Source organism: Rissa tridactyla, chromosome 2 (assembly GCF_028500815.1).
Source record: "Rissa tridactyla isolate bRisTri1 chromosome 2, bRisTri1.patW.cur.20221130, whole genome shotgun sequence".
NCBI lineage: Eukaryota > Metazoa > Chordata > Aves > Charadriiformes > Laridae > Rissa > Rissa tridactyla.
In genome coordinates this window covers 56,344,196-56,369,448 of record NC_071467.1, presented here as the reverse complement: position 1 = coordinate 56,369,448, position 25,253 = coordinate 56,344,196, and the positions used below count along the sequence as shown (strand labels likewise).

The 25,253-nt window shown below is 35.8% G+C and overlaps 1 protein-coding gene across 7 annotated transcripts in view; it reads right to left on the bottom strand.

Moving 5' to 3' along the window:
• Positions 1 to 25,253, bottom strand: part of ANKRD12 (ankyrin repeat domain 12) — a 67,446-nt gene that overhangs the window by 31,930 nt on the left and 10,263 nt on the right. For 5 of the 7 annotated variants that reach the window (XR_008464681.1, XM_054190007.1, XM_054190009.1 and 2 more), the window contains exons 2-3: positions 15,690 to 15,827; positions 7,133 to 7,280 (exon numbers count right to left, since the gene is read on the bottom strand). Coding sequence is in view for 4 of the 7 variants with exons in the window: in XM_054190007.1 (XP_054045982.1) it covers positions 7,133 to 7,280; positions 15,690 to 15,776 (235 nt within the window). In the remaining 3 variants the exon portion in view is untranslated. Of the gene's footprint in view, positions 1 to 5,238; positions 5,406 to 7,132; positions 7,281 to 15,689; positions 15,828 to 25,253 lie in introns of those variants that run through there. The other 2 variants (XM_054190011.1, XM_054190012.1) reach the window with 2 other exon arrangements.

Sequence of the window (25,253 nt, the reverse complement as noted above, 5' to 3'; positions counted from 1 at the left end):
TCCAAATCAACACTACTACCCAGATAGAACATCTGCATAGGAAAATTTAATGAAAACCTACAATGAAACTGTACTTTCATCTTTTCACTGCAAATACGCTGTTCTCTCTCCAAGGATAATATACAGCATACCCTTCATTGACTACTTTAGTACTTCCATCAAAATAACACACTTCAGTTTGTCTGGCATGATCTGCTGCTTCTTAGCTTATGCTACTTACTGCTTACGATTCTTTTCTTGAAAAACACGTTCGTTTTCATTCTGAATTATTCCTTGTAATTTTATAGCTATACTCAGCTTGAGAAAATAATACTTCAAAGTAAGTGAAATAAACCTTTGGATGATCTATCTTCTACTTTTTTACTATGCAGTATGCTTTTCCAGGTATTTTTATCTGTTGGTTTTTGGGTTTGTTTTTTAATAATTTTCTTAGAAAAGCCTACTAAGTAAATGAGTGCAATTCACTCCCATCTCATGTTTAGCGTTGTCAAACAACATGAAGATCCTCCCCTACTTATTCCAATGCCTTTCAGCGGTGGGGCAAACTATTCTTCTATTACTCTTTATTAACACAGTGTTGGCAAAGAATTTCTACAGCTTACCAATTAGAAGTACCAAATAAGAATAAAATTTCTCTCACCAAGCTTATATTATGATTATGTCCTTATCACTCAAAAAAAGGACATAATTTTATTAAAAGTTATGTGAGACTTCATATGTATTTTCAGTAAATGTAAACAAGTCTAAAAAAAAAAAAGTCTCAAGACTACAGCAGGTGCACTTAATAATTCTTTAACTGGTGTATGTCCTGAAAGAGGCTATTGCTTTCTTCCCCCACAAGACCTCATGCATATGCCCTGCTTCTGAATGTACAAGATATAAACAATATAGGACAAAAGAGGTGGAAGGAAGCAAAAGGGAGTAGAGCATATAAAAGAGAAAGTTTAATACATCGATAAATAAACAAATTAATAAATAGATAAGTAAATAGACAGTAAAAAACTACCTTTCTTTTTTTTTTTTCTTTTTAAAGCCAAGGAAAACCACAATGCAACTGTTAACAAAGAAGCTACACAAATCCACAGAAAAAAAAGATCTTATAAATTACTGGGAACCCCCATTATGCTTATTGCAGAATATATTATAAGATTTGTTTTCACTGCTCCAAGAATGTCATCATGCAGTACACTATACTTCATTTAGCAGGAGAAGACCAACTTCACATTCAGGAACTTTGACTTTTTAGCTATTCTTTATCTTGTGGTAACAGAAAACTTTTCACAGCTGTGTACTTGATGTTCATACAATTTGAACAGTAACAACTTTTCTAATAGAGGAATAATATCCGTTTAAGAAATTAAGTTTAGGTAGAATTTAGTGAATACAATTGACTGTTAAAGTCAATTAGGTTTTGTTTGGCTTTTTTTTAGATTTGGAGCATTTTGTTTTCAAAGTCTACGGAATACAAATATCTTCTTTTACATTCACTTTCTTGTCATTTTTGGTGTTCTTCAGCAATTCAACAGAAAATCAGGGAATTTCTTACTTGTTATTAAAAAACTAAAAAAAAAATAAAATCAAAGCTCTTCAAGTGGCTTCACTTTTATCTTTATTGAATAACCTTCAAAATATGCAGCCAAATCTATCTGAACAACATTCTTTTTAAGATTTTCCTTTTACAATGTAAGCTTTTCACCTAACACTATAAAAAAAGGATTTCAAAATAGCCAAGTTATGTAAAACAGTGATTTAGGTGCATTTGAGTACTTATTTGTAGAAGAGCTTCATGAAATTCAGTCACATTACTTAAACGTACTGACATGACAAACATCAGAATCACTGGCAATTATTTTTGGAGAACTTATGCATGACAGGTTATATCCCAAGGCAGCCAATAATGTATCTGGGTTTTGGTGTTGTGTTTTGGTGGAGTTTTTTTGTTTGGTTGGTTGGGTTTTTTGGGGGTTTTTTTTTTTGTTTGTTTGTTTTTTGGTTTTTTTTGGTTTTGTTTTTGTTTTTTTTATTTGGAGAAATTACAAATTCCCAGTCAAGCAATTTCTAAATGTTTTAGGAAAATAAATTATTAAATAACAAAACGTGTATTTCTCAAAACAAATCATGACAAACTAACAGAATATTCCATTTGGAAAAATAACCACCTCAGTGGATAAAGGAAATAAAGCAAAGAGATCAAATTCAAACTCCAGGGCTCATGATAGTCTGGTTTCATGTAAAACTCCTATCATAGTGCAAATTCTAAGGACTAACAGGATTAAGAAATAGGACCATGCGAAGCTAAAAAATGAACTGCTTGAAATAAATGCTTCTAAGGAAGTCATAAGATTAAGTGATATACAACAAAAGACTAATATGCTTATAACCAACAGGTCAAGATGATCAGTTCAGCAGATGATGAAGTTGAGACCCAGAGTTACTGAGAGCTGTGTGACTGTGGTAATCTGACTGAAGTTATTTTAAGGAGAAACACATCATGATTGACTGCTGCTTCCTATCCTCAGTGAAAGAAAGATTAGAATGCGATGAAGAGACCTCACAGTATAGTGTACACTGTAGAGATATCAAGGTAATATTGCAATACCTAATTAATCAAGTTTATGGCGTATTTATTTAACCAAACCAACACACACAAAACCACCTCCCCTTTCCTGCTTCTAGCCCAAAAACAGTTCAAGAAACTTGAACAGTAAGTCCAAGTCCAGCAAGCAGTAACACAGTGTGTAAACAGCCCCTTTAACAGCCACACTAACCTCTGTAACTATGGGAAGCACAAGTACAGAAATTGTCTTACTGTAATGTACACATGGAACACAAAGAGGTCACTTGTTTTGCTTTTCTGGATGTCAATTACATGCTAAAAGAAATATGACTGTGCCATGTTTGGACTATTTTAAAGACAGAAATTGAAGGGGTCAGAAAACAAACCTGAGATGCTACTATGAACAGAAAATCTGGAGAACATAATTTTCCAGGAAAGATCAACAAATTAGCACATTCAGTGTAATTGTAACTCTTGTTCTTCCTGAATAATCGACCATGCAACGAGACTACACAAAAAATACAAAGCAGCCCACGCTTATCTTCACAATGAAAAGATGTTTCCAATCTGCAGTTGTTTAATTATTATGAAAAGTTCAAGTTTCTCTCTTCAGACTGGTAGGGTGGAGAAAGCAAACAAACTTGTCCTTTACAAAACCAGCACTTACCTGTTGTTCTTATTCTGATAACCACCACAGAGGTTATTTAAAAAATAACCAGATGATTGAATAAATTAAGAAAACGTAAATAATGCTATTTAAGTAGTCTAAGTAAGTGATGGTAAGTGATGGCTTTTCAATCAAATTATGTTTTTGGATTGGGAGACTTCAAATCAGAGGACGTATTAAAAAAGGTATGAGAAATGCTTCTTCTTCTACCATCCATTCTGTGAGTCTTAATCAAGCCTTCATAAGAATCCTTCATAAGTTTAACTTAAATAAGGGTTAAAGCTATGCTGAAAAATTTGCAGTATACATAAATTTTACTGCAATATGTATATGTTTTATAAGGTTTTTGTGGTTGCTCTGATCAAAAAAATGGGGATATGTTAACAGAGCCCTCAGTTTAGGATAGCCTTACAAACCAGGACAGTGTAACAGACGCACCCCTGCACAACAAAAGAAACTGAGAATAGGATGCTGTTGCTTAAAGACAGGTATGTAGTGCCATTTCAGGTGGTGGTGTTGTCCCACTGGCCTCTTCAGAAGGCCAGAGGTCTCCTGTGACTCACGTTATCTTTCAGCCCTGTGCAGACTTCTCAGCTACTGCAGGCATCTCAACCAACATTGCATGACTACATTTAGGCAACTGGTCTCGGTCCTAACCGGTATGAAATTAGTAAGAAAGTAACCTAAAGGCTAAATCTGAAAATATTTAATACTAATTAAATAGTTGAGTTGTCATGCATTGGAACAGGCTGCCCAGGGAAGTGTCTGAGTCACCATCCCTGGAGGTATTTAAAAGACACGTGGATGTGGGGCTGAGGGACACGGTTTAGTGGTGGACTTGGCAGTGTTAGGTTTACAGTTGGACTTAATGATTTTAAGAATCTTTTCCAACCTAAATGATTCTATTCTATTCTAATTTATTGCAGCAGTTTCTTAGGCAAAACCACCAATCTAAATCTACATTTAGATAAACAGGAGGACTAGAATTGTTCTAGACTCTTATGGAACACTACAAATGATGTTTGATTTCAGTCTTGCCAAAATCAACTGGATGTAAAATTTACTTTATGTATAGTTTTGTAGGAATCAAATTTTAAAAAGTATTTCCAAATAAGTCAACATTCCATTTGGCTGTCCATGTTTATTATAACTTATAGTTTCTAGACAATACCTGAACCAAATGAACCCCACCATAAAAAGGAGCAAGAGGTAAAATTGCAGGGGGCAATTTTTACAAAAATAAAGCAAAAGAGACAAAAATCTTAGTTTATAAATGAATACTCTTGAGATAGAACCAAGGCAGCTCTAATGACATAAAGCTCTAATAACTAGGTATTCCCATTCTTTGACTGACTTACCTGCCTAAACAGGAAGAAACCAAATTATCATGAGGTTTCTACAATCAGCTAGCAACCCTATCATGCATCTTGGAGATAAACCATTAATTAAATTAAATCATTAATTAAATTTTTTATCCTAGAGCTACTTTTTATGCCATTTCTTGATTTTTTGTTCATGTGGATACATTTTTAGAAGACACAAAATCTTTAAAAACATTTGAAAAAATCAAACTCAATGGTCTTATCATCTGTTACAGAGAAATAATTTAGCAAAGCAGTAAGAATATTTTGCTATTCTGAACTCTGCAAAAAAAAATATTCAAAAGTTATTAAAAATAAAACTATAGGCAAAGGATAAAATACATCCTGGAACTGTAATAGACAGTGGGAAGAATGGAATAGTACCATGTATTTTTTCAGAATCTTCCTAAATATGAATTGTATACACAATCTTTGACCATTTCCCTAGAACATCATTACAGATTTTCACAAAGTATCACAAGAAAACTGATAATTATTTATTAATTATTCATTATTTATTTATTTATTTTATTTTTAAACACTAGCACTACTAGCTGATAAGAAGCTTTTAATCACGTCTTCTTTTCCCCTCTGTCTCTGGTTACATTCTCATCTCCAAAAACTTACTTTCTTCCTTGTCAAATAACACGTACCATTTTCTGTACATAGTTAGCAGGGAGACACTTCTGTCAGAGGTCAGAGTTCAGTCCAGTGATGGCAAATCTTTTCAATGAATCATGACTAGTTTGTATCAGAAGCAGCACTGCATTTCATGAGCACTGATGTCGGTGTCAAACTGGTTAATTCCCACTGGTCTAATCTAATTGGTTAGGTACAGAATGAGCATTATAAGAATTATTTTTTCATCCTAGTAATAGTCTTGCATCTTAAGTTTCTGGAAAGCTTAGGTATCAACTTCCTCATCTGTGAAACGGGGTAGTTGCTCTTACCTACTTACCTCAGCAATAATGAAATGGACAACAAGCTATGATGTTTGCTATACAGTAGTTAAAAGCTATGTGCTTTCTATTGTTATATTAATTATTTCTTGTCCTTACTTGAACTGCTTATTTCATCTCCCTGCTACAACTTGTAGCAAAAAGATTTTGTTTTGTCTTTTTGTGCATGTCTAAAAGCCTAGAGTAATCCATTTTTTGTATGGCAACTGACAATAGATGCTATAGCAAGAGAAACACAAAAAAAAATTACGTTACCTTACAAGATGCTGTGACAATGAATTATTTGAATTTGATGGAGGTGGGAGTGAGATGACAAAAGATTTCCAACACAGAAAACATTAGATAAGTACTAAATATTACTTGTAAATATATTTATTTCCATAATGAAAAACAGTTAGCATCTAATACCAAGCAATAAATTCAATAAAGCAGATGCTGGGAGCATACTTCTAATTTATACATGGTCTTTTCAGAATCAAGTGGTATCATAAATAGTGTAAGACTCTAGAATTCTGTGAAACCACTGAAAACAGAAATCTAAAGCCAACAGTATTTTTTTTGTAATGTGACTATTTCAAATTTGGATTTCATACCATATTCTCTTTAGAGTAACAAAAATATGTATGTAATATCCAGGAGCCAAGCCTTCTGCTTTACATCAATCCTGGACAAAAATTAAACATGTACCAAGGTATATACTTCTATGTTGCACTGAAATCTATGCATATTAAGGGAATTACCTGTTTATGAAAATATTCATATGTACAATGAGCACTGTATAAGAAACTATAGTACTGAGCATCTGACAAATTTGGGGAACATGCCTTCTGGTAGCCTTCCAGAGGGCACAGACACTGTCTTGTTACCAACAGAACTATTACTGAACTAGGACATAGATAACTAATTACCTAAATTCAGAGATAACTGTACTCTTGCAACACCCACATTCCTCCATCTTGATTCGAAAAGAACCACGTTAAGAATGGTATTTTGAAGTCTTGAAATCAGTTCTAGTAGAATATGCGTAAGTTAGGAAGAACTACCAGCCTGTGCAGAAAAGGTATCCTGAACAGATCATAGAAACTTAGACTGAAAGAAAAGTTCGCTCTCCACAGCTAGTTTAGTTAGTTCCATAACCTTAGCAATTTTTTCTCTCATATGGAGGACAGTACATCTACTAATCTTTCTCACTCTCCATCCCCCAAAAAAGGCTACAGAAGGCTGACAGCTGTGTCTCAAATCAAGGCACTTACATGTCTTTTCATCAGTTTACCTGTTTAAGCAAATGGACCTCTAGAGATGACAACAAAAAGAGAGATTTATTAATTAAAAGAGAAGCAAAAGAATGAGGTTAGGAAACAACTGGAAAGTGTTGATAAACTATGCTGGCATGCTAGCTCTTGCTATTGATAGGATGAAAGCCCATCAGGCTGAGATGCAAAAATCAGAAGCAAGCAAGCGATTTTATACTTAGTATCCTTTTTTAGGGAAAAATATATATACAATTAATATATATATATACACAATTAATTAAATTAGGATGTATTTTACCAACAAATAATTAGTTAAGGAAATAAAAAGGTTCTACCTGTGTCTGAATTGCGATCTTCATTTCTGGATGGACTAATAGTAAAAGGAAGTTTACGTTTCATGGAAGACTTTTCTTTCATCTCCTTCCCCACATCACTCCTATCCACTTTTGGAGTTTTGCTGTAGGATGCAATCTTGTCCTTGCTCTAATATAAATAAAAAGTATACTAAGTAATTTTTGCATAAAGCAGAATAGTCTTATAATGTATACAGACTGAAAAGACTGCTATGTGAGAATGTATGTGCATGCGTGTATGTAATACGTAGTTTATTCAAAAACTTTTAAAGTAACCTTACTAAAAATAATCAATGGCATTTATTTCTTTTTAAAATGAGTATCTTTTGTGCTGTTTCTACTTCCAGATACACCACTGTAGAACTGCTGTTCACTATTAGAGCCTTGATTAATAAGCAAAAGAACAACACAAACTGGACAAGAATTTTATAAGTTTTAACAATCACCCCAGTTTCCCTCCCTGATCACAACATAATAATCACATTAAAAGCACATTAAAAGCCCACACTGCAATTCAGTCTGTGAATAGTAACACAGTAACAATAAAAAACCAATTTCTAGCAACCCTCTCCTGCCTCCACCCCCACGCCATAATCCATCCATCCAGAACTCCCTTTCTATTTCAACAAGAATAATAGTGTAGTGTTTCATTTTCTAAAGCAAAATTTGCTAATAACTTCGAGAAAACTATGACGAAACTTTTCTAACTGGTATCAAATTTAGAAAAAATGCATATAAGCTATTTGGAATTTTTAGTTGCATAAATCTGGGATTTTCACCTTGTAAAACATATTTCAGGATAAACAGGGGAAAACACCAACGGGCACAATATTGACGTTTGATTACTTTGATAACATTTGAGGTCAAGGTATGTAAAACATAGCAGGTTAATGAGAAGACTCCTTGAGAGAACCCCCACACTTGCAAACCCCAACACTTTGGCCTACCAATCAAGATGCAAAAGTAGAGACATAACATCTTCTGTTCTTTACATGCTGCAGAAACACGTTATCCAGCTACGTCAGCTATCACAACTCCACAGCTTTATATCATTCTTAACAGATGATCAGACGAAACTACTAATTGATTCATCTTCTAAAGGTAGAAGAGGCACATAGTCTTACTTGCCAATCAGAAAAACAAAAGGCTGCTCCTTGGTACTTTTGAAGCAAGAAGTTAAAAGATTTATTCTGATTAAAGGAAAGCTAGAAAATAACTCAAAGTAAAGGTACTATTCTCTAGAGCATCTTTCCTTTATTTAAAAACAAACACAGGTAAGAGGAGTAGTTTGATTATATCGTCTGACACTCTGAGTTTAAAGTGTTGCCAAAGGGATAGGTGGAAGTGATTACAAAATGAACCTGCAAACAAACTGTACAATCTTCAGACGACAAACTACCAGGGAAATTGCAAAGAAGGGATCAGTCTATGTCAAGAGAATTCCTGAAGCAACAGGTCGATGCCCCCAGAGAAAACCTATCTTCACTCTGATTTTGAAAACCTGGGGAAAAAGCCAAAACCAACAAACAAACACTGCCCCCCCCCCAAAAAAAAAGCAACCACCAAACAACCCAAAACCCCAAACAAACCATAAAGCACACCAAAAGGAAAACCAGCCCTCCTCCAAAACCCTAAAGGAAACAACAAACAGCCCCCAGCCTTTTTCTTACATGTGAGAACAAGAAAATCTAGACATTTAAAACCCCTTAAGACTTCTCTAAGCCCTTGGAAGATAAAGTGTCTGTGCTTATATTTTTGAAAGAAGCTAATCAATCTAACGCAACTGATCATTTGTGAGTGAATCTAAAAGTTGACAGGAGCACATCCAAGCTCCATTTAGCCTATCGCAATCTCTTCCACTACACGTTTCCCCACTTCAGCCCAATCTCCCCAAGAGCTCTCTCATCCCTTGTTCCAAACAATCCAATTATTTCTCATATGTACATATGTAAATTTCCCATGATATGATAAAGTGGTATTAAAATTTTATTGCTTTCTCTAGAATATTATCTTCTGTTAGGTAAAATAGAAAGGATCAATTGAAAATAATTAAAAATTCCTAAGCAAGAAACATTAGTTTCAACTTGTTCTGTAAAAAAAAAAAAAAAAAAAAAAAGAAACAAAAAAAAGAAACTTTTTTGCAGTTGGTAGGCCTTAAAAAGAATCACTTTTTTGGTACTAATCAGTAAAATACATTGGTAGGTACTCACAAAGAGACATAAGCTGCTTAAATAATTTGATAGCTTTACATTTATTCTTATTCTTAAATTGCATGTATGCGTTATATTAAATATTATGCACTACTTTTTGATAATCACTGAATATTAATTTTTTATTATCTAATTCGGAGGGGAGAGAGTTCAAAATGCTTGCTTTCAGAAAAATTAAGACAAACTAAAAATGAAGGAACAGGCTATACACAGAAAACAGAAACTGAAAAATGAGGGGATTTTGTTCCTTAGTTATTGTGTAAATAAACATTTAGCCACCACCAGTGGCAGACTTTCACAGAGTCACAGAATGGCAGGGGTTGGAAGGGACCTCTGGAGATCATCTAGTCCAACCCCCTGCCAGAGCAGGGTCACCTAGAGCAGGCTGCACAGGAACGCGTCCAGGCCGGTTTTAAATGGATCCAGAGACGGAGACTCCACCATGTCTCTGGGCAGCCTGTTCCAGTGCTCTGCCACCCAACCCAAAAAATTTTCCAACCCAAAAGATGCAATGAACAGGGTGTTTGAGAAGTCTGTACAAATTCAATGCTCTTTAGTATTTTCAGTGACAATGCTGAAATAGAGATGCAATTAGATATGCAGACACCATCACAACCAGGAGAGAGGGAGAAGCAATGAGCACTGGCAAAAGGAAAATAAAATGACTAGCAAATTTGAAAGACAGTCTAAAACCAAAATAAAACAGGAAAAGCCAGCATAAAACCAAGGTTCTACAAACTGATAAAAATAATTAACTATACAATCTCAAGACCCCACATTAAAAGCCACAAAACTCTTAACAGCCTCCTGGATTCAACTTCAAGGAAAGGAAGGGAAGAGGAGGTAGCAAGCCCTGCAGGTTAGAACAGGCATTTTGATTTAGAGAGCATTCTCTGTTCCAGCTACTCCTGGTCACTGCAACAGCACGGACGTCTCTTTTTCAGGGTTCAAAGCAAGGTTCAAAATTCACCGTGAATAGGTCTATGTGTTAATTTAGTGTGATGCATGGAAGCAACCCAAAACGAAGCTGACATATTTTATAAAGCAATCTGTAACTTAGAATATCTGTGGACTTTCTAAAGAGGTTCATTAATCTGAAGTGCAAACTGATAATCAAATGAAACACTGAAGACATAGTAATGTTCAGATATATAAACAACTGCTGCAAAGAGAAAGGCATCACATAACTCTCCATGTCCACTACAGTTAGAGAACATTTAATGGCTCTAGACCGCAACAGGAGACAAGCAAAGGTTATTTATTGTTCTATTAAGTATCTAACTCTATGCCAGTCAGCGTAATTAAGTATCAGAATAAACTGCCCAAGGAGACTGGAACTGCCATCAGTCAAGGCTGTAAAGAAAAGGTCTGGCAAACATCTGTCAAGAAATGAGTACAGCTTATTCTACTCTGGGGCAAATGGATGAAATGGATCTGCATGTCTCAACATTTATGCATGCCTCACTGGAGGATGTAGTAACAAGGAAGAATTTTCTCCACACTACTGTGCTGTGATGAGGAACACATTTTTAATCTGTTCAACAGAAACCGTCTCAGAAGGCTAACAAACAGCAGCCTGGACAATCTCTTGATATCCCATTCCAGCTCTATTGTCTGCTACCGCTACAATCAATGACAACCCACAAAAAGAGACAAGAGTGCCATATAATCTAGCAGATGTACTGAGCCCTGGGAGAATAAGCATTCTTTTTCTGCCTATCAGAGATAATTATATACTGAAGTGTGTTCCGCATGGTATTAAAATGGCTTTGGGCACTATTGTTGGACTCTTCTAAGAAGAGAGTTAATTCTTACAAACCCCAAACGTGTTACTCCTTTGGACCTATCTATCATTTACTTCTTGAGTTTTGGACATGTAAGTTCTAAAGTATAAATTCAGATAAATTAAGATTTCATTATGTTCTTATCTTTATAAAATCTCTCATGCAAACACTAAATGGTCTATCTGCTGAACACACTCTTACATTTTTTATTTTATGCTCCCAAGATGAACAACTGAAATAAAAATACATGTACTCTAAAGCATATATGATATAAACTCAGCTTATTAACAGGAATGTTATTCCTAATGATTTTTTTTAAGCTCTCAGAAGACCTAACCACATAGCTGATTCACCTAGCTATTAACTGGTTGCTAGAACAGCAGAATAAGCATTAACTTCCACTGGACAAATATGAAAGATTAAGTCTCATAACAACAGTAACTACTACATTCCTCAGTCAATAGCTAAGAGTGCAAAACTAGTAAGAGCTAAATATTGTATCTACTAGAAGAAACAAATCCTGCAAGTGTTTTTTTTTTTCTTAATGTATTAACCACTGGAATAGTGTTACACCATACATTACAGTTTTTATTTTGAGAAGAAGAATGAGGAATTTTTTCAGGGAGTGGTGTCCTTCAACATTACGGTGAATTTGTAAATGCACTGTTTTGCACGAACATTATTTCACACTGGGCCTCCTCTGCCTACAATGCATCTATGAATATATAAGGGAACACCAATTATTAAACTACCTATCTTCTGTTCACTTACAGTCATAGAGATTAAGCTCCACAAGTAGTTCAAAGACATTTCGCTTCAATAACAAAGTGGACACAGAAGCAAGTAAGAGCAAGTTTACACAGCAAAGTGCAGAAGTGGTTTGACTGTACTATTCTATAGAAAAAATAGAAAGCCAAAGCTATGTGGAAAATACAATTGAATGCATTTTTTTGTAGTAAGAACCACTGCAATTATCTGAATGTTGATGACCTCAGGCTCTTTTCATGCCACTAAAAGACACTGGCATCTCTTATGGCACAGTGATTGGTCACTCATTAGTCACACAACACTGGGAAAAGTGTGTGGACAAGAGGTATTTTCCAGATTAATCAAGACAGTTCCATATCAAAATGCCTCTAAAGCAAAAGTTTTACTTTAGTATCCCTTTTACCTGAAGTATCAGTACTTCCTTACATCAATTACATTAGACTAACAAATCCGTGACTTTTTCATAAAAAGTTCTACTGCTTCAAAGACTATTGTTTTTAAATTAATGGTTGCAAATATCTACATTGCAGATATTGAGAAAAATCCTTATTTGCTTTACAGAAATTTCCACTACTTCCTGAAGATATTTCATTTAAAATTACCACTGTTGATTTGTCCTGGTCAGTATTCACTTCAGAGTTTTATGTCTGTGTGTGTAATACTGATTTGCTTTCATGATTTTATGTTGTTCAAACTCAAATTTTACTCTTAACCATATTGTCTGTTGAATTTTAAATAATTTTCTAAACTGAATTAAAATGATAACATTTTGGCAATATTTTGTCTATTTTTTTCTAATACAGGTGAAAAGATTGCAGATTATTCAAGGGCCAGCTAAACACTGCTGACAATTGCTTGTGCCTGTGTTAGAGAACAGTTCGCGTGACTGTTTAAGTGAATACTTAACATCTTAACCATGTATTCAATTTTCTCAAAGTATAACAGAAGCGACCAAACTGTACTTACTATGCTAAAAACACAAATACAGGAATATTAACTGCAACGACTAAATAATTCTGCAATTTTATTTAGGATCTCACATTTTCAATATTATATATATCAACTTACACCATACAATCCCCACACCAAATCCTACATTATTCTAATCTCACATTATATATTGTGCCAAGGTGGATAATGAGCAAGACTGAACATAACAGTGCAAGCACTTTATCAGTTTACTGTTTGGTATCAATCTAATTAGTCCACCTTCGTGTTTCCATACATATGTCCTTGGTCAAACTTTCATCTTCCCCAGACTTTAATTTTCTAAGTAAACCTGCTTTCACTGGCATCTTAATCTCAAATAGCAGGCAAGGTGGAATCTGAACGTAGCACATTTGTCCATACTTCTAACTCAGGTACCGGTGATCAGTCTCAAGAATAAGAATTTCCTTGTTAGAGCAGCCAGCTAAGGACAAACCTTCATGTAAACCAATATGACAATGAAAGGGTTTTATGCAACCATTAAAAATAGAATGTTAATTTACTCCTTTCTAAAGCAAAATTTGCCGTGTTTCCTGGTGGTTAAATAAATGACACCATGTTTGCTGTTCTGTTCCCTAGAAAGAGTTATTCATATTTTCATATGGATTCATATCTTCTTCTGGTGAAAGAGAGCTACTCATATCTGTTTTGGAAGACTACGCAACTTTGCAGAGGTTGCAGGGTAGGGGAGTTAAATGGCTCAGCAGACATAACTGCTACTCTCATTAGCAGATCAGAGGGAGGAGATTACTGGAAAGGAAGGTGTCAAGACAGCCAGCAAACGCTAAACTGGGCAGAAGGATCACTGCTAAGGCAGTTGCTTTGGCAGTAGCTGCAGATTCAACAGCCACTCTGGAAACTAGCACCATTTTTCTACTATGGCAGCAAGCAACAGGGAGAGGAGGTGAGGGGGAGTCAGACTTGGAGAGTGAAGGAGGAAAAAGGGCCTCAGAAGTAATTTTTTTAATTTTGATTATTTTTCTTAAACTCAGATTGCAAAGCAATTTGTATGTAAAATTGAAAGCCTATGAGGAAGCAAGTATAAAAAGATGATAATCTATTTCTATATGTTCAAACCTACAAACAAATGCATTCCAAGCATTTTAAGCCGTATCTTTAGCAGGGAAAAAGGAAAAAGGAAAATTGACACATTCCAGCAAACACACTATTTTTGCTTTGATGAAAGTAAACAAAAAGATTAAAATTCATTTTAACCTGTGTTATAGATTTTTTCAATTAAAAACACAAATAAAGCTTGAAAAAAGTGACGTCAGTTTTCATAGCATGAGCAGCTGTTGACTGTCTTCAAGATTTTCCTGGGTCAAAAGCTTTCTTCAGAAATACTGAAGTGTCAAGATAACAAGTGTTTATAAAACCAGAAAATATTTTTTTACTTAAATAAATAACCTAACATCTTTACAAAACGTAGCTTATTGACAAACGTATAACTAAAAAGGCAGTACTGAATACCACTAAATTTCATTGCAATAGTCTTCCCATTCTTGCTACTTGTAGGCTCCAGAGTTCTCCCCTCCCTTATTCCCAGTGTTGAATGATGTTTCAATTAACAAAATCACAAACAGAGACCAGAACAAAACAACAAGAACAATCCCAACATTTTTTCATCCCTTTAATGGTAAACTAATTTACTTGCCCCATTTTACTCTTGTCTTCCTCTTCTTATCAAAGTAGTTCAACACAGCTAGCAGAAACAACTACCTGGCCTCACTTTACTAGGATCTATAAAACAAACTGGGAAAAGACTAATACTCTAATGTTTTCTATGAATGTTTTCAGAAGACAAACAGTTTGAAGCAGATGCTGGTTGTTCTTATCTTTTCCTATTTTTTCATCTCTCCCTGTCTTACATCCATTCATTAAGTGGTCTTAAAGAGAATACAGACTTCAACAAAATAGTAACAGTAAATATGACCACACACAGAGAATCTCCTTTTACAGAGAAAAGTTTTAAACATCATTTGGGAGACAAATGGATTTTCTCTCCTTAGGGCAATACACAACGCATCACTCACAATACAGAGTATTATTCTATCTTTTGATATTCATTAGTACTACAGATAAACTCGTCTGTTGTACAAGTGTACTAGGCAGACAGAATAGAGAACTGGGTTACTTGCAACTTGGCTCCAGAAGTTTGAAAAATAATAGGATACTTTACATTTATAAACAACAAACCACACTTCAGTATTACTGGAGCTTGTGTACTCCTTCATTCTCCCACACTCAAAAATGGATTGTAGAGGTTTTAAAGTGGACTCCCCTCTACAGGAGTTACTCTCAACCCTTCTGCAGCATTTGTCTTTCAAGTTCTCCTAACAGAGGCAACAAGCCCCTGTGTTACAAAGGAGCATAGGAAACTTATGTTTGTTCATTGGTCTGTGCTCTGTCACAGGCCTTCAGAAATGTTTCATGTGTTTGTTACAGAGAGTAAGACACTGTAAAATTAAATAAAATATGAATCATTGGTTCTTGTGAGTGTATAAATAACTTCATATGACGTAAGATATGTGAACTATGCACTAACATCAAATAAACCCAATGTGTTCAGCTTCCTTTTGAATTAAGTTGCAAGTTACAATAAGAGGCATTAATTCTGTCCTCCGATTTAATTTACAGTTAAAGCCATGTAACAACTTTTTTTTTTCTGCACTCAAGATACCAGAACACAGATTCATATTTATTTCTTCGCATTACAGTAACAAAAATTGTGACAGAACACAGGTTCTTCATTTCACTGAAATTAAATGGACATGAATATAATTTTGTTACCTTTCTTGCAGTTGTTTTTTCCACCATGGTGCTGTCACTGTCAGAATTTTCAGCTTGAACTGTTTTTGTAGACCCAAATTTGGGCATTTTATAGCTGTTTAGCTAGCTGTATCTTCTATCAGTGGGTTCATCCTGTATCTGAAAAACAACCAACCAATGTTATATAAATATACACACTACGGTGTCATTTCAGGAAAAATGTTGCTACTGCAGATGGTAGCAGAGTTGAATGGTACCCCAAAAAGATGACTAATAATGACACCTGACTTCAAGCTTCCTACTCATCTGCAGCTTGAACCCTGGGGTGAAAACCCAAAAGGTCTAACACAGCTACTACTGGGGACAGTGTCACCAGAAAACCACCAAGTCAGCTGCTGAACTGCTGCATCGCTCTGACCTCTTTGGTAGACTTAACACTTTTGGGTATTTGATGGATTATTTGTTTAATACTTCACTTAATTTTATAGGTAATAAGACTGGGAGGGTACAAAAGATCATTTCTAGCAACAGTGTGAAGAGAAATAAGCTTTCTAGTCTGGGAAACTGAAATATTGTCTACCCAAAATACTATGGAAACAAGGTCAAATCTTGGTGATTTGCTATCCTATTTGTTAGAAGAAAAATCTTCTAAAGGTTAGACCTGGAACTAGAAACTTTAATTTCCACTGTCTAGCAAATTGATTACATAAGCCATTGCTATATACATAAAGGTATATGAAGCTCTAAGAGCTCTGTGGCATTTCATCTCCAAGGTACACCAAGTAAGTGTCACTACAGATTCACATAATGGAATTTTGATTTTTCCATGTGAGTTTTGATTCCACTTTTCTACTTCAAGGGAAGCAGAATATTTTTAATGCATAGAATCATTTAGGTTGGAAAAGACCTTTAAGATCGTCAAGTCGAACTGCAATACCTACCAGGGAAAGTCAGGTTGTCCTAAAAACTTATGTCAGGAGCATAGCAGAAGACTGCTCTACACTTTCAACACTGCCAGCAACACAGTCTAGTGCTTTTTAGCCTTATTTATTTAGCACCACGTTAAGAACTACAAAGTTCTTCCTACAAAGAAAAAAGTGAATATAAACAAACAGGCCAAAGTACCTTGGCAGCACACCAGAATTCCTACTACACAAGCCATTAAGTACTATAGTGAGTTTAGCAACAAAAGACTGCAAACAGTATCAATTCTGAATAACAAACAAGGAACAGAAAACTAAAACTTGTCTCCGTATTCCATGGTTCAGGCAACTGCCTAAGATGAGACAGGAATCAGCAGGGCAAACTCAGCTCACTACAGTGCGTTAAGTAAAAGACTATAGAAGAAAACATGGCAGATAATATTAGAAAGCTAACTTAAAAGAAATTTGTACCAAGAACTCTCATTTGACTTGGAGAAGCTTGTGAGCCAGCCTCCTCACATCTACAAAGGTGCACTGGAGATTCTCATTTACTCTGCTCAGGCTTGTTAACAGACAAATGTGTTAGGCCGCTACACACCACTCCTCGTAAATCCCAAAATATATTAAGAGATTTGTGGCTTAGCCAGGACTCAGAAGCCAATTCCAGCTGAGGGTGAAAACCAGGAAATCTAACAGAAAAACATAGCTTACAGCAGGAACAGTGTTGTAACCAAAAATCCCAACAAAGTCATTTACTGAACTCACTGGTTTGCTTGACTTGCCTCTCCCACAGAATGAAGAGCCACTCTTGTAAGAGTGCCTGAGAGGAGAGGTCACATGAAAGGTAAAACTGCATTTGACATCACTTTAAAGCTGGTGACATTTTATGGATCTTTTTGAACTGATGCGATCACGGCCTTAGTGAGTCTTGTAGTAATTTTATGTCTCAGCTAGATGTTGTTCCAGGCGTGACATTTCTATTGCTGCTTTACAGTTAAGATTTTGGGATCATCACGTAGTGAATTTGTTGCTGTTATAGGACCAGGGTCACTATTTTGGTTCAATGCAGGTAACTGACAACAGAGACTGGTATTTTCTCTTTGGCAGATGACTTTGAGAATACTGTTTTGCACACTAGACCTGATACAAAACTTTCATATTCAAATAGATTTCTACTAACCACACCACCCCCACACACCCGACGCCCCACCCAAGACCTAAACTATGGGAAATTCCATTACAGAATACATGGCTAAAATTAATACCATTGTATACAACAAAGTAACATCTTACTTTCTTATTCTTCCAGAACAGGAGGGGAAGGAAAATTCAAAGTGTTCAATTCTACAGTCAGAAAATTCAGAAATGCTACACTAAGGTCTGCTCTTTTCCTCACTTTCCCCCATATCTGATTTCCTTTTTATTTTATTTTAACATTAACCACAAGGAAGAACTTAATTAGAAACTGTCTCACATACAATAACCTGAATACTGTCTCCACTATGACACAATATTGCGAAATTCCTACTGTTCTACTCTTACCCAAGACAAAAGAAACATTAGTGTATTCCCTTCATTTATGTAGTGTCAATAGGATTCATGCAGCCCTACCGATAAGGAGAGCAATTGTTCATTTTTAATGGACATCAAAGCACATGGTTATTTGTCTTTTCTTTTTATTTCCTTTTCGTAAGAGTTGCGGGGGAAGGGGGGGGAGGTTATTGGTGCAATAGAGAGTACTCCAGAATGAGTTTTCTGTAGTTTACAAAAATATTTCTGAATCCTAAAAGAAGGAATGAGTTAGTACCTTCACAGACAACAACTACTGTGCTAATTACACCATACATAGAGTATTACCATGGCAGCAAATATCTGTTTTCATGGGTTGAAAAAACCCCACAAGTCATAAATCTGCTTTTCCTCAGTTAGTCTCTCAAATCCTCGAAGTTTCATTTGCCACGATTCCCATTGTATCTATCATCACTATTACAACTACGTTGAAACAGATCAACGTGTGAAAGTTATATTTGTTATTTTAATTAAAAATATTTCTCACTGCATTTGCTGCTGCTTTCTTCCCTTCCTTTTTTTCCTGCTACTTGACTCCCTGAAACTGTCGCCATTTCTCCTTTGCTTCTCTTCCTTTCCTGGTTGTGTATGACATTCCCTACACCCTTCTGGTGCTGACAGGAAGGAATCCAACTTCAAGAGCTTAGTAAAATTTATCAGTTTAGGCTTGAGTCCGTTCCTTTTATTTGCGTCACCAGTAGGGGCTAAACCACATTAACTGAGCAAGAGTTCTTCCTTCACAAAAGAAGTTCTTACTGATCCGAAATAGTTTATTTTTTTAAATCGGTAGACCAAAAAATATTCAAGCTATGGGTATTGTATAGTGGCAAGAGGGTGATGAAAATATTTTCAAAATAAATTTAAATTAAAAGTATTTTTAAATAACACAGCACAAATAATACACAAATACAAGTAAATAAAAACAGAAGACATAGGATGTTTCCATTTTCTTCACCACGTGATCGAAATTAAATGTGAATTCATTCAATGCTTGTCCACAAGCCAATTATGTTTTGAAGAGAAAATTGTTTTGAAAGTTCACTAAAATTGAATATCACGTACTGGATTCAGATGGATGGGAAGCAGAACCATCCCAACAATCACACTGACACATGGCAGTATTTCCATTATGTTTTATGTGCCAGGTTGCTATTTCACAATCCCTGTGTGAAATATTTTTCAGACAGACATAAATGCTTTAAATATTTGAGGGGAAAAAAAACCCAAACCAAACTTTTCATAAAGGCTAGATATATTTTTTTATTTCATAAAATATCACTATGGTCCACAAATGTAATCCAACTATTAAACTCATGATCACATAGTATATATATTACAATAAAATTCTGATCTGAAGTAGTGATTTTACTGACATTTTAACTTTATTTCCATTCACCTGCAATTCAGTGCCATTTCAACTTATGTTCTAAACACAGGTAACAAACATTTGCATTCAAAGTGAAAGCGTAGAACATTAGCAGGTTCTTCCAGGGAAACCTAGATCGGTCTGCTTTGAGTTTCCTTCAGGGCTGTTTCTAAATGCAATTACTGGTTTATCAGGCAGTCTTGATGGCATATTTCAGATCACCAGAAGCCTAAATTAAAAGTTAAACTCTACATTAAAATTATTCTCCTCTGTCACAACAAGCAGCGCCATCACTTTTCATCTGACAAACAGGCACAGCTGTGCTGCTTCTCTAACAAACTGATCTATTTCATGCTTTTCAATAAAGCACAGAATCTGTTTCCTACTAAAGAAACTTCTCTGCATGTAACAAAATCAGATATTCTGACTTTATGTTTGGATGTCTTTCCTGCACATTCATTAGCAGTTATCAATGTCTTATTATTTGCAACACTGTTAAACTTTTCTCTCAATCATTTTTTCATGTAAAAGAATTAAAAAATTCTATTTTCTCCTTAAAGTAAAAAAGGTAAGCATTTTGACAGATCTACAAGCAGTGATATAAAAAGCTAGGGTTATTTCATTAAAAAAAAAAAAATGATGGGAGCTACCTACATACTTCTTAATTAGCTAGTATGTACACAGCTTAGCTGACTGCTATTACAGCAAACCAATGACAAGACTGAAACTCTGAGAATATTAGTAGTAGCTGGGTTAATTTCCGAGATATTGCATTTATCCTTGAGCTCTAGGATGCGTTTGCATTTAAAAAGCAGGGGATCTAGCATAAGGCAATCTTCTCAACTACCTCTTTTCTTCTATATTTCCCATATCCTATTTCATCTGCAGAGGGGGGAAAAAGAAAAAAAAGAAGAAAATTATCCCTCTCTTCCAATAGGGATTTATTCCAGACTGGGAGACAGTGAATCGACTGTACAAAATTTCTGCTATAAATATTTGACAGGAGTGCTTCAGAATGTTTTTTCTAAAATTAAACTTATGAAAATGACAGCTAAGGCTACATCTACATTAGCAAGAAGTACAGAATTATCAAGAGCGGATCTGTAGAGTGGAACAGCTGGTAACAAAAGTTCAGAATTTACACTAGTCACATTTAGCAGCTTTGTTCTGGAGTAGTTCTAGTGCAGTCCCATGCATTAAACACACATTAAAGGCTGGAGTACGTTCAGCACATTCCTGAACGTATCTCTCAGCTGAAAACTGGAGGAATCAAGCTCGGAGGCCACCGCATAGAGCAAACTACAGCAAGGAGAGATAAGGATAGTTACTCTAAAGGTGTATTCCTTATTCAAACTAAGCTACTGACACAGACTTCCTCTTAGCGGTCTCCTCCCTCCCACCCCCAAGACTTTGTCTCTTCCAAGTTTATTTATAGATGACTGCTATGATCTAGATCTCAAAGCTGTTAAGACTCTATTATGGAAAGGAAAAAAGAAAAAAAAAGCTGGTTGATGGGTACGAGAGAGACCTCTAAGAACAGCTGAAGTGAGGGAAAGGCAGGCAAAAGCCAACGTTACATATTCTGTTCAGAGAAGGCCAGCTGGCCAACCCGTATGTACATACTGGCTAATTAAGAAGTATGTAGGTAGCTCCTGCCTAGCCACACCAAATGTTATCTGAATTCTGGTGGGAGTGTCAAAAGCAGCTGAGGTTAATGCAATGGAAGAAAGGGAATGGGTATAGCACAAAGGACCAAAATCCACAGAAAACTGGGCTTTTTAAATACTGTAAGGAGCAGAGTTTAAGCAAAAAGATGTTAGCAAAAACATGTTCATTTAACTACGTTTAACACTCTTTGGGTTCTTTTTTCTTCTTATGAGGAAAGTGAAAATGACTTCAGCATTTTATTTCACAGTAAGAGCATGCTTCGGCAAACAACTTTGAGAAGCAATTTCTTTCCAAAAGAGAGGTTAACGAACTCCAGCATTACTAGTGCTACACAAAATGTTGTGATGGGAGATGTAGCAGCATTGCCAGGTTTTTTTTTTGCTTTTACAGAACTCAGTGCTTCTCTACAGCAAGTTACTCACCTACTGCTACATAATGAAACAACTCCTGGTGAGACTGCAATGCACATGGTATCAGATGAGCATCTACCTTTTCACCTACAGTGTCCAGTAAGAAGAAAGGGCTCAAGACGGAACGAGAGATTATTTGGCATATTTGGTTAGAGGCTGGGGACATGCTAAGAGGCACAAGACCAGGAATTTGGGACTGTGGGGAAAGAGACCATTCAGATACAACACAGCAGCAGGGTCATAATGTCCAGCAGTACAAAGCTGGGCTTTTCTTACTTGGGAATTTAAACACCACATGCATGAAAAGAACATCTAGATTTTTACTTGATATTTTCCACACAGAAGTATGCCTGTGAGGAGTAAAGCTTCAGAATAGCTAAATGAGTGAATGCGACTGTGATGAGGAAGAAACAGAGAGGGAAACTTGAGAGGACAGGTAAGAAGGGATTGTGCTTGGGAGGAAAGCACAGGAGGCTCCACGATTAACACACATGAATTTTTTCCTGAGAACATGGAACACAAACCAAAATTCTTTAGCCTTGCCATTCCTGTGGCCCCGTAAAAGGACAAGTGTTCCAGCTCCTTTTAATTTTAATGCAGAATGAATGACAAGCTTACTACTGTAGTGAGTTTTCCATTACCTCCTTGGACAGGCACACTTGTGGAAATGAAGTCTTAAACACTGCTGATGTCTCATGAGAACACCAAAATGATGGTAAAGAACAGGACATTGCTCAGGGCATGCATTTAAAAATCTCATTAGAACATTATACAAAACACTGTTCTGAAATTTCAATATTTCAGAGTGATTGTAGCCACAAAAAATATTAGGTTTTGTACCAAGTTCTCCATTGCAGAGGACTATATAAGCACAGCTATTTATAATCATTACAGCAGTTCATTTGATCTTTACAATGAAGACAATGAAAGGGCTATTAAAGGCTTCGTTTGAGCAAAAATAGCTTTAGGTTTCTTGTGCAGAGCCCTGTGCAATAGTGCATCCACAGTGTCACGTGGATCCAAGAAAAAGACTTCCCCCAATCATTTAGCAACCAAGGGTACTGCTGGAGTTGAGCATACATGTTACCGCTAAGTAGGATTACTGAACAACTTAACTCCCAGGATGCTAAAGTCAAAGTTGAGTAGGTATGAGATCTATATAGCAAAGCATTTTTCAAAAAGATATATGCAGCTATAATGGACTAAACATACACTGCAGTACATCCCTACTCGCAAGCCTGCTTCCTGCTGCAGGCTAGAAGCTTGTCCTTTACAAGCTTAAAGGAAAACACATTTTGCGTAAGATGAAAAGATGAAATATGAGGCTATTTGCATATGTTATATTATTTAAGACTAAATTTTTACCGTCACCACTTCCTGTATGTGGTGCGTACTAAAATACCATCAAATATAATGAACGGAACATTTTACCAGGCACTTTTTGCCCTGCATCCATGGCGTCTCATTGTACTTCCAATTCAGCTCTCCAGCAGTAACCAGCAAACAAATCACTAAATGCTGCTGGCTTTAGGTAGTACACCAATTTAGTATGTTGGAGAGAACAGTGCCTGAATGATACATGCAGTGGCTTTTACAGATGAAAGGTACAAGAATGTTTTTATTTGGAAAATATTCACAAGCTCTTTTCACACATGATTGCAACAGTTCAGGCTATGCAGATTCCAGTGTCAGAGTTACGATGAAAGAACTAAGCTCCAACACAGTCCCAAACTAATGGTGCCTAAGGCAACAGTCTGTTGTATTAAGTGCAAATGCAGTACCCAGCATGGACATGAGTCATAAATTTGGCAGATTTTACAGCTTTTGATGATACAATATGACAAAACACTTTTGCTCCAGAAGCGAGGAATTCTTTTTTATTACAATTTTCCTTTAAGATTTGCACAATACTTGAGATGACTTCGTGGCTTGAACACACAATGCTGAAATCAGTTCTACTCCTTTCTTTGCTATACCTATTGTACAGCCCCAGAAAAAGTGCCTTACCTCTCCCCTGCAGCAATTCTCCCTACCAGATTTTAGATGATACACTAAAAATCAAAGAAAAAAAAATAACAGCCTAATATAAACACATCTTTCAGAAACATGCCATGAGATAAGTTGGATATGTGTATTTTGGAGCCCCCTCAGATCCTAGCTAATATATGGAATGGAATACTAGACTCGCTGTCCTTTCAGAGAGTATTTATACATTTTAATTTGAAACGTTTAGATAATTGAGATCCAAACATATAAGGATTACACAAATCTTTCTGTACTAAGTATTTGAACCCTATTTTTATAAAAGTGTCCTTGAATAGTGAAATAGGAATGGGCAGTGACTACTCATAATCTCCAGAACAGCTTTTAATATACTCTGAAGTACCTACTCATTGCATTCCAGACTACACTACACAGGGCTAGGATGAAGTCCCTAAAAAACAGCCGACACAGGCAGCAAGAAAGATTTTCCAATACTTCAGCTGGAACTCACCACTACTTCCTACCAAAATAAAGAACGTATCTCATAGTCTAGGAATTTCTACTAGGAAAAGCAAAAAATGAGAGGACATACAACTCTTTCCTATGCAGGAAACAAACAAGATTCTTTGCAGGGGTTTTGTTGCACTTGCCTACATGTGACTTTGGGCTCCTACCCAGAACACCTTCAAAGCCATATTTTAAGAGCTTGAGTTTACTTGTGCTTGGTTTCAAGTGTCAGGTTCCCCAGATTTCACAATACTCTTCAATTTATTTTCTGTGCTAATAGTACTACCTAGACTCGTCAACCTCTTTCTAACAAATACACTCTATTAAAGAACATGACTGAATCTGGAGTTTTCTGATTGAGTTTTAGTAAGGTGCTTTTTTTTTTTTTTTTTTAAAACTAAACACATGCTTTCCAAAGAACCCAAGAACTTCATTGTTTGTAGAATTAAAGAATAGTTGAGGTTAAGGGACATCTGGAGGTCATCTAAGACCCTCAGTTATCTAGTCAGTCAGACATTTTTGGCTGTTCTTGTACCTTACATAGACCAGGTTGAGTTTGTTACTAGAGCAGGAAAAAAATGGTAAAAGAAACCACGGAAAATACAAACCTTACTACTCGCGACTAACTGTAGACGCCTATAAATCATGCAGCAGTTTTACAAGCAGCACACTGTGGAATAAGGAAAAAAAACACTTCGGCCCAAAATTTAACTTACAAAATCTGATTCACTGATTCAAAATACCACACCTCAATATGCCTTTGAGATTTGTTGCATGGATTGACTTGAATTTTAAAGGTATTACTGGTTTACAAATTACAGATAGACCATGTTTCAATAACAGCTGTAGCTGAGCAAGAGATTGCTCCTCCTTCATGTCACAGCTCATCATTAGAAATATACCTGCACTTTTTACTGTAATGTTTTCTTGTAACTTACAATAGATGTCAACCAAGTAAGGACTGAAACTCCTATTGGACTAGCGCTGGACATAACTTGCCTCACACGCTTTTAACTAAAACTCCAAGATCTACCTGTCAGAATGAAATTAATACACTAGCACTGATTTGCTTCTGAAAGTGAAAACAAAACAAGACAAAACAGATGAGATTTTTAGGGTATCTTACAACTCTGAATTTATTTATACTTCCTTGGACATG